This window comes from Chenopodium album, chromosome 7, assembly GCF_948465745.1.
Source record: "Chenopodium album chromosome 7, dcCheAlbu1.1, whole genome shotgun sequence".
In the NCBI taxonomy this organism is placed as follows: domain Eukaryota; kingdom Viridiplantae; phylum Streptophyta; class Magnoliopsida; order Caryophyllales; family Amaranthaceae; genus Chenopodium; species Chenopodium album.
This window is the reverse complement of record NC_137840.1, coordinates 74,374,873-74,388,994: the sequence shown is the minus strand read 5'-3', so window position 1 is coordinate 74,388,994 and position 14,122 is coordinate 74,374,873. Positions and strand designations below refer to the sequence as shown.

The following is a 14,122-nucleotide window of genomic DNA, read 5'->3' as shown; positions in this document are numbered from 1 at the left end:
GGATAAGAAAAAGGAGTCTCAATTGAAAGGAGAGGGGAAAACCCTCAAATGTGTATAATTTTTAATCCTTGAAATAAGAGAACACGAGATAACAACGATGCCACTACTCCCTCACCTTAACCTCGTTAAAATAATTACTACTCCTTCCGTTTTTAAATATTTACTCCATTTCTATTGTTAGCACTATTCATTTGTTCTACTTTGACTAATGTTTGTGACTTATACATAAGAAAAAAAATATAGTCTTGTGGGTACTTGTTGGAATCATCTGAATAGATTATTAATTTTCAATTGTTAGAATTTATACTTATTGATAATTAAAGATATAAGTGATCAAAGATTATCATCGTGTCCAAAAGAAATGGAGCAAGTAATTAAAAACGGAGGGAGTAATTGACATCGGCTTTTAGTGAAGTTCCAAAACACGAAGCAAATACAAATCAGGTGACCAATCACCAAAAACACCCGAAGCAGCTTCAGAAAGAGAGAGAGACAGGGTGCTCTTCCTTCCCGCGACACAGCCTGTGAAAAAGAGAGAGAAGAGAAGAAGATAACAATGGTGGCTGCGTCCTCGTCAGTGGTGGCCGTATACCCACTATCAAGCTACACCTTTGGCACCAAAGAACCCAAGCTTGAAAAAGATACCTCTGTTGCCGATCGTCTTGCTCGTATGAAAGTCAAGTAATTTTATTTCTTCCATTTGATTTCTTTTCTTACTTTGATTATATCATCAATTATTTAAATTCTAGTTTTGATTTACTATAAAGGGAAATACTTTCGCTATTTTTCTGATCTGGGTGATTTTGGGTTCTCTGTTTCAAATTTATTTGCTTGATTGTGATGCTGCTAATTTGTTTGATTGAATTTTGTGCGATTTATGTTAGACCTGTTAATACCCAGTTGGAAATTTTGAGTTTTGGGAAAATTTTGTTAGGAATTATTGTTAGTTGTGTTATTTGGTGCTTGATTAGGGCAAACCTTGTTTTAGGGTTTTAAGATGAACAGTATTCTTCTTACGAGGTTCCCATAAGTTATGATTTTTAGAGCTTATTGTACCGCTCGGCGGGTCTGATAGGTGGTATGAATTCTGTATTATGTTTTGGAGATCATTTCATTTTTGAAATTATGGTAGATTGGTTGGTAATAAGATGACTTAGATGAGGCACGTGAAACGCAGGTAATTGGACTAGTATGCTACCTTAGGTTAAGTTGTTGGGATTTTGACTTGTAAATTTGCACTAATTGAAGCCAATTTCTCATGAATTGGACTCCTAGATTAGGAAGTAGCAATAATTATCGAGTTTAGTCTTGCCTGCATTAACCAGATGGACTTTCCCTAAAAAACAATATAGATACCAGCACACTTCAACCTTTTGCTTTCTGCATCCACTTTTTCATAGAATGTTTGAGTTTCTGCATCAAAACTTTTGCAATTGTCAGTGATCTTAGGGATGTGTCAAGTTGTCTACTACTTGTGGATCTGAATCAAACATCATTAGAACTGAAATGGTAATTATTTTACCTGTCATCACTCATCAGTATATAAAGTTTGTATGATCAATGATTATAATTATAATTTATAAACCATTTGGTTAGCAGTTATCACCATGACAAGAGATATGGGTACCAAGTGAGTGTAAATTTCTGGGATAGAAAGAGTAGAGGTGTAGTTTGTTTGACCAATAGTTTCCATTTGCTTAAATCTTGAAAGAAATCTATAAACTTAACATTGAGCTGTGATTGAAATGTGTCATTCATTTAATGCTGGGAATTACATTCTGTAATAGTGTAGCACTGCCATAGGACAGGGAGCTGGTCTTTTCACATGTTGTACCATTGTTCACCTACTGCTCCTGGTTCCTGAATTAAACTAATAAAAGAGGTTTGTAAAGTGCAGTCGTGCGGAAGCTTTAAATCATAATTTAGCCCTTACAGCTGTATTGAAAGTAGATGATGGGATTGCTTATGGTTTATCCATATATGGTATGGATGAAAATCAACTGTAGTCATATGTGCTTGTTGATTGATCTTACCCTCTTACAGTTGTTGTATGCGAGGGTTTTTGTTTCCCTACAGATTGTATTTTTTTGGTAGTGATGGAAACCCTAAAGGTGGCTATATAATTTGCACTATTGATTGCCTTTTTGATAAAAATATCTTCTTATGTTGATGAATAATCTAATATGTTTGTGTGGTTGTTATTTCAATTATACAATTGATACCAATATGACCCACTGTATTTTTTCAATTATAGTTACTTTAAAGAAGGCATGAGGACCAGTGTGGAAGGCATTCTACTCGTAAGTTACTCTCAGCATGCTACTGATGTTATTCATGTGCTTCCAATTGGATATGAAAGTTATACATTTTGTTTCTTTTGTTTTGTAAGCTTTTTTTTTTTCTTCTATCTTATTCTTGTGTGTTTCCTTAAAATTAATTGTGTTTGGATCAGAGTTTCCTATTATCAGCATTGTAAATACTTTTTCTATATTTCAGTGATCCTGAATGATATCTGCCTATCTATCATGTACTGTGAACAATCATGTGATTTTTTTTTTTTTTAAATTTAATTATTCTTCCCGCACACTGTGCAAACTATTTGATACTGGTGTCTTCTTTCGATCCTTAATTTTCACTTTTGATACATGGTTTGCTAGCTATTATATCATGTTGCACCACTTGCATGCTTCTCTCATGTGGGGACTATGTAGAAAGGCTGGTACTTTCTACGTATATCTTTATTATTGAGGCTTAATAGTGGGATTTTTTTTAGATTTGTTTAAGAGATTTACTCATTCTTTAAGCCATGGCGTGACCGAAAGATATGGTGTGCTGAGAGAGCTCAGAGGAAGCTGTATGTTAATTGTGGATACAAGAAGTAGGTTTTCTTATAGTGGGTGGATTGTGGAAGGATAGGTGAGTCATGATCTTGGTTGGCTCATTAACAAGACATGGTTTTGGTAATATAGCAGTATGGGATGATTTGTTGAAGGACACACGAGGATGGCTTTGCTGGAAAAGACTATTGTCTTGGCATTTTTATGGACAATAGCACTAAGTTGAGGATTTTATTGAAGCCTAGTTCTCTGATTAGATTATTTGCTCTTCAAAGCTAGCACTGTTTTTAAGAGGCCCAGAATTTATTATCTGTGAGGGTATTGAATCTTCTTTAAATATTTGAGCTGGTTCTTGTATCCTATGGCAAGCTCTAGTATGGGTAATTGGTGAATATCCAAACTTTACATGATTATGAAAGTCTGATACCAAGCCATAATATTTTGGAATCTAGAATGTTTTGGTACTTGAATATTGAATGGGTATAGGTTTGCAAATTCCTACTTGGTTTTGCTAAACTACTCCACATCGACGTATCCAATTGCACATTTTAGAACGTGACTCATTAGTTGGGTGTTGATGGAGTTGGTAGCTCTGTGCCTAGCATTACTCAACTATCTAGTATTGCATAACAAAGGTAGCTAGTGGCCAAAGGCTGGTCTTTCCACATAAATCAAAGATTTGTTAATTTCTGATGTCTGTTGGAAAAAGGAAGGGAGTGTAGGGATTGCTTGTCCATGTATTCAAAGAGGGAGAGGACATTTTTGTCAGCTGGTAATTAAGATAGAAAGATTGGAAAAAGAAAACTTGTATGAGTAAATGAGAGCTGAACAGAGGGAAAAGTGCACTGATTTCAGGATCTTGTTACCCCCTTTTATGTTGTTTTCTATCATTTACCAATGGTGTATCATAAACTATGGCATGTGAATCTTGGAATTGATTGAATCCTTGACCTCATATGGTAGGTCGGCACGTGCAACTAATCCTCAATGCTCTAAGAATCGTTTTTTTTTTTAAGTTCTCTTGACTGTTTTGGGGTGTTAATATCTGTAGTATGTTTCATCAGAGCTTTTACTTATAGTGCAAGCATGATTTTGGAGTAATATTTCTATACACTTAAATTTCAGTATCTGCTTTGTCTTAAATAAGTAATTTGGTTAGTCAAAAAAAAAAAAAAAGTAATTTGGTGGTTTTTCACCAGGTCCAAGAGCATAATCATCCGCACATTCTTCTATTACAAATCGGAAACACTTTCTGCAAACTTCCTGGTGGTCGTTTGAAGCCTGGTGAAAATGGTATGGGTTAAGATATCATCATCTCAGTGCTTTCACCATCCCAGCTCTATCACATTCTCCTTACCTTACTTTTATTCATTTATTGTGAACAGAAATTGATGGTTTAAAGAGAAAACTTTCCAGCAAACTCGGTGCTAACTCGACTGCTCATCAACCTAATTGGCAGGTATGATTCTTTGGTGTCCTTTAATTGTGATTATCTGTCTTGAACACCCTTCTGCTCTTTCCTTTTTGCTGTTATTCTGGCTCCTCATGAAGTGTTTATTCGAAGCAAAATTCTAGTAGAGACATATTCCTAAAGGGTCTAAATTGTCCTATTTTGCAGATTGGTGAGTGTGTTGCTAACTGGTGGAGGCCAAATTTTGAAACAGTGATGTATCCCTACTGCCCTCCTCACATCACAAAACCTAAGGTGAAGGATTTATTTGAAGGTGCTCTTTTCTTTTCATGATGTCTCTTGAACTAGGCTGACCTTGAAAGATTTTGTAACAGGAATGTAAAAAGCTTTTCATGGTCCACTTGCCAGAGCGAGAATACTTTGCTGTACCAAAAAATCTTAAGTTGTTGGCCGTGCCCCTCTTTGAGCTTTATGACAATGTTCAGGTTAGTAGAGATTCCAATCAATGAATCATTCATATGCCTTTTTGGTCTTTCAAATGGCAATTTTTTTTACATAAGCATAAATCCTGCCTAAAGTGACATGGAATTTTTAAGTTTCTGTACATTCATTAGCAGTGCATGCTTGTATGTTTTTGGCATGCTATGTCTTGGATCAGTTGTTTACTAGAAAAGTAATATGAGTTGTTCGGTGTTGCAGAGATATGGACCAGTGATCTCCACCATCCCTCAGCAATTGTCAAGATTTCAATTCAACATGATCTCTCCATGATATTCTCATCAGTTTTGACGGGGTAGTGCCAGAAGCAGTGGGTGTTGCGTTATTGGTGGCTGTTTTTGAGATAGCAGCAGATCCACCCTTCATGGAAGCCCAGCTTTGCTGACTCTCTGCCTTCTCAGTTTCTGATATAATATCTTATCATCATCTTAACATTAACTTATCGCTAGGAGATTGAAGGTGACATTGTTTCACAGGGTTTGTACTGATATGTGAACCTTCTTGCTTGTATAATGTTTGTTTTAGCCTTTAGAATTGTGCGCCTCTATTTAATCTTTCTACATTAAGGTTCTTTATATTTTGGTGGTTAGAGTTGTAGAGAAGCTTTAGTTAAAGATTAGTAATTTTGTACTTGTCAGTTGATAGGAACTTAGGTTCGTATTCTTCATGCAGTTGTCTGCAGAGTTCAAACTGGCTTAAAATGTGTGCCCTTCGTTGTTCCACTATTTTTTAGGTGTTCTCAAATTGTATCATTTTTTGGGTCTTAGATTGTATGATTTAGATCTGTGTATACTCAAATATTTATAGATGGAGGCGGATTAGAATTTGGAGTATTAAGCACCTCATAGTTTATATTTTAGCTGATGTTTATCAACTTAAGCTTAATTATAATTGAAGAATTGGTTAAGATTAATAATTGAGAATCATGAATGGTCAATTTTGGCCGAGCTTTCGGTATCAAGCTCAACCTTGATAAAGTGGTCACAGGTTGAGCTATGTTTAAGGCTAACAACACGCATTATTACTTGTTCGAGGGTGAGTTATTATGAACTTGTTTCGTTAATTAATAACTTAGCACTATTAAAGCTAACTATAATTATTCACATAATGGAATTGGGCCAGATATGGTGACATTGGAGACTTGGAGTAAATCATGCATGTTTAACAAACTAGTCATATTGCGTGTTTAGAAAACGAACTTCATTGATGCAGATGTTGACAACTCCATATGTACGATTGCATGCACAATCTGTTCATTTATTAGACATGTTGTCATGGAATGAGCGCAAATTGCTTGTGCGACGCCCAAATCCTCAAGGCTTGATCCAGGCAGTCTTCCCTTATGCACAACAAGCTAATAAATAGAGGAAATAACACGCAGTGATACTAACTTACATTACAAACACATGTATCAGTAAATCACACAAACATAGGGAGGTTGCTTCATTTAGAACTTGCAGTGTAGTGACATGGGAAAAATTGTCAACACGTGACAACATGCTCTTGGGTGCATTAAAACTTATTCAGCCTTAAGAAATACTAAAGAGTAAAATATTTTTTTGGATGAAAGTCATGAAACATTAATATTCTTAAGTCTTAATCTTAACAAACACTAATCATGTATTTCAAACACTAACAACGAGACGTGATTATGATTGGTTAACAAAAATTTAATAACGAGTTAAAAGTCTTAAAACAGTTGCCCGTTGGCAAGTATGCAGACCCCAGTACAGGCCAACAACATGTAAATCGTAAACCATTCTTCAACTGCTCATCTTCTGCTTTAACTCACTCTCTTCTATTTATTCTTCTAAATTTCAAACTTTTTACTACATAAATAACCAACCTTTTTTTTTTAAAAAAAAACCTGATTTCTCATGATTTTCAGTTCACTGAATCAATCATTTTATATCACACAATTTCCCACAATTTTTGGTATATCACTCAACTCACGTCATTGAGTTTTTTTACAAATGTGTACATATTTTCAAGTGTTAACTTTTGTATCCTATGTAACATATTTTGTTCATGTAGTATCATGTCTTGTTATACAAGAGAATTTCACTTTTGATGTGAAACATATACAATCCATAATGTGCGAATTATTTTCAAACTTATGTCATGTTATATTTTCCGTGGATTGTCTAATGCTCCCCGGTGTATAATATAACAATTGACTAGTACACTTTTTTTTTTGCTTAGTTTTAGTAGCAAAATTTGATCTTGTACCCCTCTTCAATGTAGGTCCACAACATTATCAAAATGGCCACCATTTCCCTAGCAGCAGGACATTGTGCTAATATGTCGAAGTCATGTTTTGGCAATGGTAAGAAGGTTCTTCTTGCTAATGATTTTCTTGAAGGTAAAGTCATGAACATAAATATGTGTGTATTAAGGCCCTTAGAATGCTCTAACTATAAGAACAGCAGAAAAAAGATGAACATTATTGCTAAACTTAAGAAAGGGAAGAAGCATGACTACCCATGGCCAGATGACATCGATCCTAATTTATCGAGTGGGCATTTGAGATACCTCTCTCACTTTAAGCCTTTGGAAGATAAACCAAAACTTGTGACACTTTCATTTGAGAAACCATTGGTTGATCTCGAGCAGAAGATCATCGAGGTCAGTGACTTTCTTGGTGCATTACTGAATCTTACATGAGTTTTCCTTGTGCATCAGTCGAAAAATGTTGTTTATCCTTTGAAAAGTGATCATCTCTTACTTGCAGGTTCGTCGAATGGCAGATGAAACTGGTCTAGATTACAGTGATCAAATTAGTGCTTTGGAGCTCAAATATCAACAGGTTTTTTTGGTGCCCTGCATCTTTTGGTTGCTTTGTTTGATGTTAGCAGTAAATTTTAGGCATTACTGTAATATTCATAGCTGTACTAAGTAGGATTGTAGGAACGTTCCTTTGTTTTCGATCATCTGATGTGCTAATTCATCATTGTTAGGCTATTAAAGATCTGTACACCAAATTGACACCGATTCAACGTTTAGACATGGCTAGACATCCCAACAGGCCAACTGTCCTTGATCATATTCTGAACATCACAGAGAAGGTAATTTAGTTGTTATTAATGATTATATTTAATTTCAATTAAGAATATCTAAGGATCATGTTCTTCTCTTTTCATACATGTTTTAGTGGGTGGAACTCCATGGAGATCGTGCAGGCTATGATGATCCAGCTATCGTAACTGGTATAGGGAGCATCGATGGTAGAAGTTATCTGTTCATCGGCCATCAGAAGGGAAGAAACACAAAGGAAAACATTTATCGAAACTTTGCTATGCCAACTCCTCATGGGTATATAATTATGAACTGACAAACTAACTTCTGAGGGAAATTTTAGTGAATTCTGTTTTATTTTTGACAGTATGAGTGACCTTTTAACAGGTACAGGAAGGCTTTGCGCATGATGAAGTATGCAGACCATCATGGTTTTCCCATTATTACACTTATTGACTCACCAGGAGCTTATGCTGATCTCAAATCTGAGGAACTTGGTCAAGTGAGTAGACAACTACTAGTATGTTTTAAGTTTATTTCGACTTAAGATGTGATAATATGAGGATGAAATGATTTGTCTCACTGAATGCAGGGTGAAGCAATAGCTCGAAATGTATGGTCCATGTTTGGACTGCGAGTTCCTATCATCACAATTGTAACTGGTGAAGGTGGTTCTGGAGGAGCTGTGGCTATCGGCTTCTGCAACAAATTTTTGATGCTTGAGAACTCTGTTTGCTATGTTGCTAGGTATTCTTTGAGGTTATGGTCTTTATATGATTTCCCTAATGTTTTTATAAATCGCGTAATACTCATACAATACCTTATCATTGCTGTGTTGACAGTCCTGAAGCATGCGCTGCAATATTATGGAACTCATCCAAAGCAGCCCCAAAGGTATATGAATTTTACTCTTGCAATGTTGTTTAATAAGCTTTCGTAGAATACATGCATGCAGCCTTATTAACTGCAACAGAATCGTTCTTTTACATGAAAAGGCTGCTGAAAAACTGAGGATAACAGCTCAAGAACACATCAGGCTAAAAATTGCTGATGCTATCATTCCTGTAAGTGTCTGAATTCACAAATTTCTGCCTGGTATCAGACCACAATTTCTGCTAAAAACCATTGTTGTGTGAAACTTCTTTCATTGGCTCTAAATTTAGCCTTAATCTGTACCGGAATTTTCCAGTTCAGCAAATCAGTTGTGTTTAATCTTGCTTTGTTACAGGAGCCGCTTGGAGGAGCACATTCTGATCCTTTATGGACATCTCAGCAGATAAAGACCGCCATTTTACAGGCCATGGAGGTAAGCCTTTATGATGTGTTAACTATGATGATATAATTCACCAACTTCTATCTATCTGCTGATGCTGCATTTATTCCAGGAACTAGGTAGGATGAGTAAAGAAGAGTTGCTTCAACATCGTATGCTTAAGTACCGTCATATTGGTCAGTTTCAAGAAGGCATCGCGATTGATCCAAAGAAGAAATGGAAGATGAAACCTTCAGATATTAATATGGCAGCATCTGCTGATATAGAGACTGAAGTTCAGAACTTCAAGAAGATGATTCTAGAAGCGAAAGGATCCAATGAGCAAACAAACCAAGCTTTGGAAAAGATACAGGAGGATGTTGACAAAGAGATCACAAAGGCCTTCATATCCATGGGCTTACAAGGGGAACTCGAATCACTCAAGTTAGATTTAGCTAACTCCTCAAACCCGCTTTTGAGCCTTACTCTTAGAGATAAAGCAGATAGACTAATGCAGGAATTTAAGCTTAAATTGTCGAAACCAGGTGAATATATGGGGCTAAAAGAGAAGCTAGCTAAATTTGAAATGCTAAACAGGCTCATAGAGATCAAGAAAAAAGGTGACAGGATAAAAGCGGAGATCAATCAAAAAGTACCAATAAAGGTAAAGGAGAAGTTGTTGCTACTAAAATCTGCTGAAGAGAAATTACTGCAAGGCAAAGAAATAGATAAGGAAATAGTAGTAGATGTAGAGAATACTAAAAAAGAGCTCGAAGAGGTCTTGAAGTCATCTGACTTAAAGATTGTTGGTACGACAAAGAGAGGTGAAAGAAGTTCGCGTTATGATTTGAACAAGAAGCCTTCAGTGCTGAACAATGATATGAATGCAGAAATCGAAAAGGCTATAGACAAGGCAGGCCTTAGGGAAAAAATAGAGGAACTGAAGGCAGAGATTTCAGAAAACTCAAGCTTGGAAAAGGTAACAAGACTACAGGATGAGATAAAGGCGAAAATTGCTGCTGTTATGAAAGCTGAATTTCTGAAAGGGAAAATAGATAATCTGAAAGATGATCTGGTGTCTCCTACAGAGGTAGTTCTGCTAGGTAAGCTCGGTGCTGAAAATGGAAGATCATAATCGTATTTCGAGTACAGTTCTTAACCCTTTGAGATTGTATATAAATACATATCAAAGCTTTTCATAGCTAAGATTGAAATAAGCATATTTTGGACAGTTCAAGGATAATATTGGATTATAGGACAACCAATGTCCAACAATATACTACATTCCTGTAAGATAAAGAGATACTCTCCCCGTTTTTTAATACTTGTTTCGCTTTGATCAAGTTTTTTCTAGTACATTCAATTTTAAAGTGTAATATGTAAATATGTTAAACATGTCTCAAGTATACTTGTATTTCCCCAAATATTAAAATTTTACAATTTATATCAAATATATATATTGATCATTTTACCAAAAAAAAAAAAAAGAAAAAAGGTCAAAGTTATGCGTTGACTAATGACTAAAGATATGTTAAAACTTTCTATTTATATAGTGCAAACAGACAGGCAATAGCAAACCCATCACATATAAAAGGGAACTAACGGTTACAAATAGTCTAAACTAACTTTCCCGCCTTTTTTTGTTTCTTCTCATTTCTAAACAAGAATGTTGAAGCTTAGAATAACAACAGCAATGAAGTTCAGACAAATGATAGCAGCAATCTCAAACATCTCCAATACTACGCACATCGAATTCTCCGAAAAATTCACCCTCTTTCATACTACCCATAAAACTTCCAATGTATTATCATTGCTTCATCTTTCTTCTAAATTTTTTCATCATTATCATATCTCTAGACCCTTCATTGTCAATACTAAACTCGCTCCTATCGACGATTTTCTTGGCGACATTGCTGTCGATGATGACGGATTTTCTATTGTGATCTACTCCGAAGACAAGTCTCCCATCACTAGTCTTGACTTTCAAATTCATAATTCAAGTACTTCTATTGATTCCTCTCTTTCTTGATTTTTCCATTTAAGATCAAATTCATGTTCTTGATGAATTTCTCTTCATTTAAACGTTTTTTATTTTGATTTTACGAGATGGGTTTTTTTAATTTCAGAGAAATTTCATGGAATTTGTATTATTCCTCTGTTTTTGTTAAAAAAAAGTTCTGACAAATTTTCTGAATTTGGATACCTAATTAATAAATTTAATAAATTATGTTTCTTTATCAAAATTTCTTCGAAAATTAGCACAAAAAATCACCAGTTTAATCAAATTATCTGCTAAAAATTTCAAAGATATTAGTATTTCTTTGATTTATGAGAATTTACTTGTTTAATTACAGGAAATGAAATCAAGATAATGACACTGGAAGTTATAGAAGTACATGCAGAACCTTTTCATTATGAGCCAATTCATGAATTTAGGGTGGCAATAAGTTCTAATTTGCTCAAAGAAATTGCAATGAATTCAGCACATTTCAAAACATCCAGTAAGCATTATTTCTAATTTTCGGTCCATTAATTTCATATTATATGATTGCTAAAATGTGTTACAGTTCTTATTTCTGTAACCAGCACATGTCTTAGATTGGCTTCCGGATCCGAGACTATTGTCAAACATACTATGCAGGTATCAAATTAAATTTCCAAGTTTCACAATTGCTAAAATTTCAATACATTAGTACTGTGGCATGTTGTAATGTGCTGCCACACTTGGGCTAAATCAATATTCGCGCTTATTTTGTGCCTTACTATAGCAATGTTGTATGTACTTTGTATTGATAGATGTTCTATTCATGTATTTGTAGGAAATAGCTGAATTCAAGATCGAAAATGCACCAAAAAGCATGATGTATGAGCTAAGATTGCCCTGTGGTTTGGCGAAATCAATCATTTCGGCTTCCTGCATTGCAGATGTTGTCTACATAAAAGACTCATATAGCAGAATTAAGGATCCAACCATGCTAGAGTTCTTATTTGGTCGATATTCTAGGCTACTGTTTTACATCCGTGATCCTTTTATATTATAGTAGTACAATCTTGTTATAACCTTCATTTAGTTTTTCTGTTTTATCATACAATATTTGTACTTTGTTTAGTTAAACACAATGTGTATTATCTTGTGATTTATAATAAATGCTTCATACAATAATTCATTCAAAGATCTTTGTCTATGCCTTCGTATAATCGGTCTAAGAGGAGATGGAGACATTTCCTACCATTCCATACACAGCAAATAATGTAAGAGTGTTCAATTTTATCAGGATATGATAAAGGGTTGAGGCAAGAATATAAGGAGTCTGCCTAAATCTCCAAGGGGAAACTCCAAGAAGGGGCGAATAGGAGACCGTGAATTCGAGTCATGTATCCATACAATGGCTGTTATACGTGAGGCTAACAGAAAAGAGTCCAGCCTATTCACATGTAGTTGTAAATGGTGCATTGTTCCTGCTGGTACATTCTCAATTATGCATTCCTGATGCTGCACTAACCCCAAATATATGATTATTAGCCTTAAAGCATAAAATTAATTAATTCGAAACTTTATATTGTAACAAACTCGAATATATTTACGTACCTCTTCCTTGAGATTGAGGGTCTCATAGCCTGAATGTAGAGTGACCATGTTTCCCATCATAGTAATTGTTACTGCTCAAGTGCATATATGTTCAAGAATTAGCAAACAAAGGATAAGACAAGATCATGGAACAAACTAGCGTTGCCAAAGCCAAAATCGAGAATGGGAAAATTTGGATGTCTAAGACGGATTTACAGTAATTTATTGATTGTCTGTATGTGTCACAACCTTATTCTTTAGTATTGGGGACATATGTTGTTCATAGTACGTATAATTTAAGTTAACACGAGTATATATAATTAGGAATCGTGAAAAGCTTTCTTACTGGCTTCCTTGGTCAATTTGGAATGTTCCATTATACGTACTAGATCTTTGCACCTAATGCACACTTTGAATTCATGCATTGATTCGTCACCTGCACTCCAGTGATCTTTCTTCACTTCTGCAACATTTATTCCTATGTTTCTGCTGTCCTCACTATCTACACATACACATACATGTTATTAGACACAAAACTGTTTTTAGATCGTAACATAAATTCTTGTATGTACTCTATCTGTCCCTAAAAGTTCTCTAGTTACAAAAAAAAATTAAAACAAGAACTTTTAGAGGCGATGAAATATCAAATAATAAAAATGCCTTAAGAAGGAAAAAAAGGTACCTTGCACATACTTTGATTATTGACAAATACAAAAGAAACAAGGTTGGGAGAATCATAAGATCGAGTTATGGTAATGGTTTCATCTTCAGTTGCCGAGTTTACGATGGAGCTAAATTGTTGGAGATTCACTTTCAAGACATGAGCTCCATCACAAGAGTAGTGATGAAACGCCGTGGTGTTAACCCTTAGTATGGTTGATACGTCGTGGGCCGGGTTTTTGACCCGGAATAATAACCCGGTTGGTAAGGTCTCTATCAAGGCTTTAGGACCTATGTTTGCAACAACTGCTAAAACTCTTTTTAGTATCCATCCTTCTTGTATCTTGATTCTCAACATGGTTGATATTATTTTTGTTGATGATGAGGTGATTGTGTGACTAGATAGTTCTTGTTACTTTGTTGAGGAAGTTTGTGATCAATTTAGTAGGTTAATTAAAAAAATGTGGTGGTGATCCTATATGATGCATGTCTTTATAACTTTTGTGATTTTGAAAAGGTTGAGGAATACAAGGGAAGTTTTAGTTGAATCAATCAAATGTTAAATATAGTAACAATATTGCATTCTTGGAAATTAGATGTAGCATATATATTTCTTTGGTGAGAAGATGTAGCATTTATATGAATGTGTCTTTTTTTTAAAAAAAAATATGTTATGTTAAATGCATCATATATTTATATCTGTATTTATATTTATTATACTTATATTTAAATGTGTCAATTATTCTGAGACAAAAGGAATAACAGAATTCTACTTAATGCAATTTGAATTATTATAAGTATTTATCTTACTTATATTTAAATGTGGCAATTATATTGAGACAAAGGGAGTAACAAAATTCCACTTGATGCAATTTGAATTG

The 14,122-nt window shown here is 34.8% G+C and overlaps 3 protein-coding genes across 3 annotated transcripts; 2 read left to right on the top strand and 1 right to left on the bottom strand.

Moving 5' to 3' along the window:
• The first annotated feature begins 450 nt into the window (after window positions 1-450).
• LOC145638541 (pre-mRNA cleavage factor Im 25 kDa subunit 2) lies at window positions 451-5,498 on the top strand. Its single transcript, XM_081689523.1, has 7 exons — window positions 451-681; window positions 2,255-2,300; window positions 4,037-4,130; window positions 4,223-4,296; window positions 4,456-4,542; window positions 4,623-4,733; window positions 4,948-5,498. Exons 1-7 carry the CDS (start codon window positions 557-559, stop codon window positions 5,017-5,019), a joined length of 609 nt encoding a protein of 202 aa, XP_081545649.1. The 5' UTR covers window positions 451-556; the 3' UTR covers window positions 5,020-5,498.
• Window positions 5,499-6,861: 1,363 nt separating this feature from the next.
• LOC145638539 (acetyl-coenzyme A carboxylase carboxyl transferase subunit alpha, chloroplastic-like) lies at window positions 6,862-10,426 on the top strand. Its single transcript, XM_081689522.1, has 10 exons — window positions 6,862-7,371; window positions 7,478-7,552; window positions 7,704-7,811; window positions 7,898-8,058; window positions 8,149-8,263; window positions 8,354-8,508; window positions 8,604-8,655; window positions 8,757-8,825; window positions 8,990-9,067; window positions 9,147-10,426. The coding sequence occupies exons 1-10, from the start codon at window positions 7,009-7,011 to the stop codon at window positions 10,146-10,148; spliced, it is 2,178 nt and encodes a 725-aa protein (XP_081545648.1). The 5' UTR covers window positions 6,862-7,008; the 3' UTR covers window positions 10,149-10,426.
• A 1,858-nt stretch (window positions 10,427-12,284) lies between these two features.
• On the bottom strand, window positions 12,285-13,599 carry LOC145640667 (DNA sliding clamp PCNA-like). The gene is made up of 4 exons (XM_081691906.1): window positions 13,275-13,599; window positions 13,018-13,083; window positions 12,603-12,673; window positions 12,285-12,506 (listed from the first exon to the last, which is right to left on the bottom strand). Exons 1-4 carry the CDS (start codon window positions 13,597-13,599, stop codon window positions 12,285-12,287), a joined length of 684 nt encoding a protein of 227 aa, XP_081548032.1.
• Window positions 13,600-14,122: the final 523 nt, after the last annotated feature.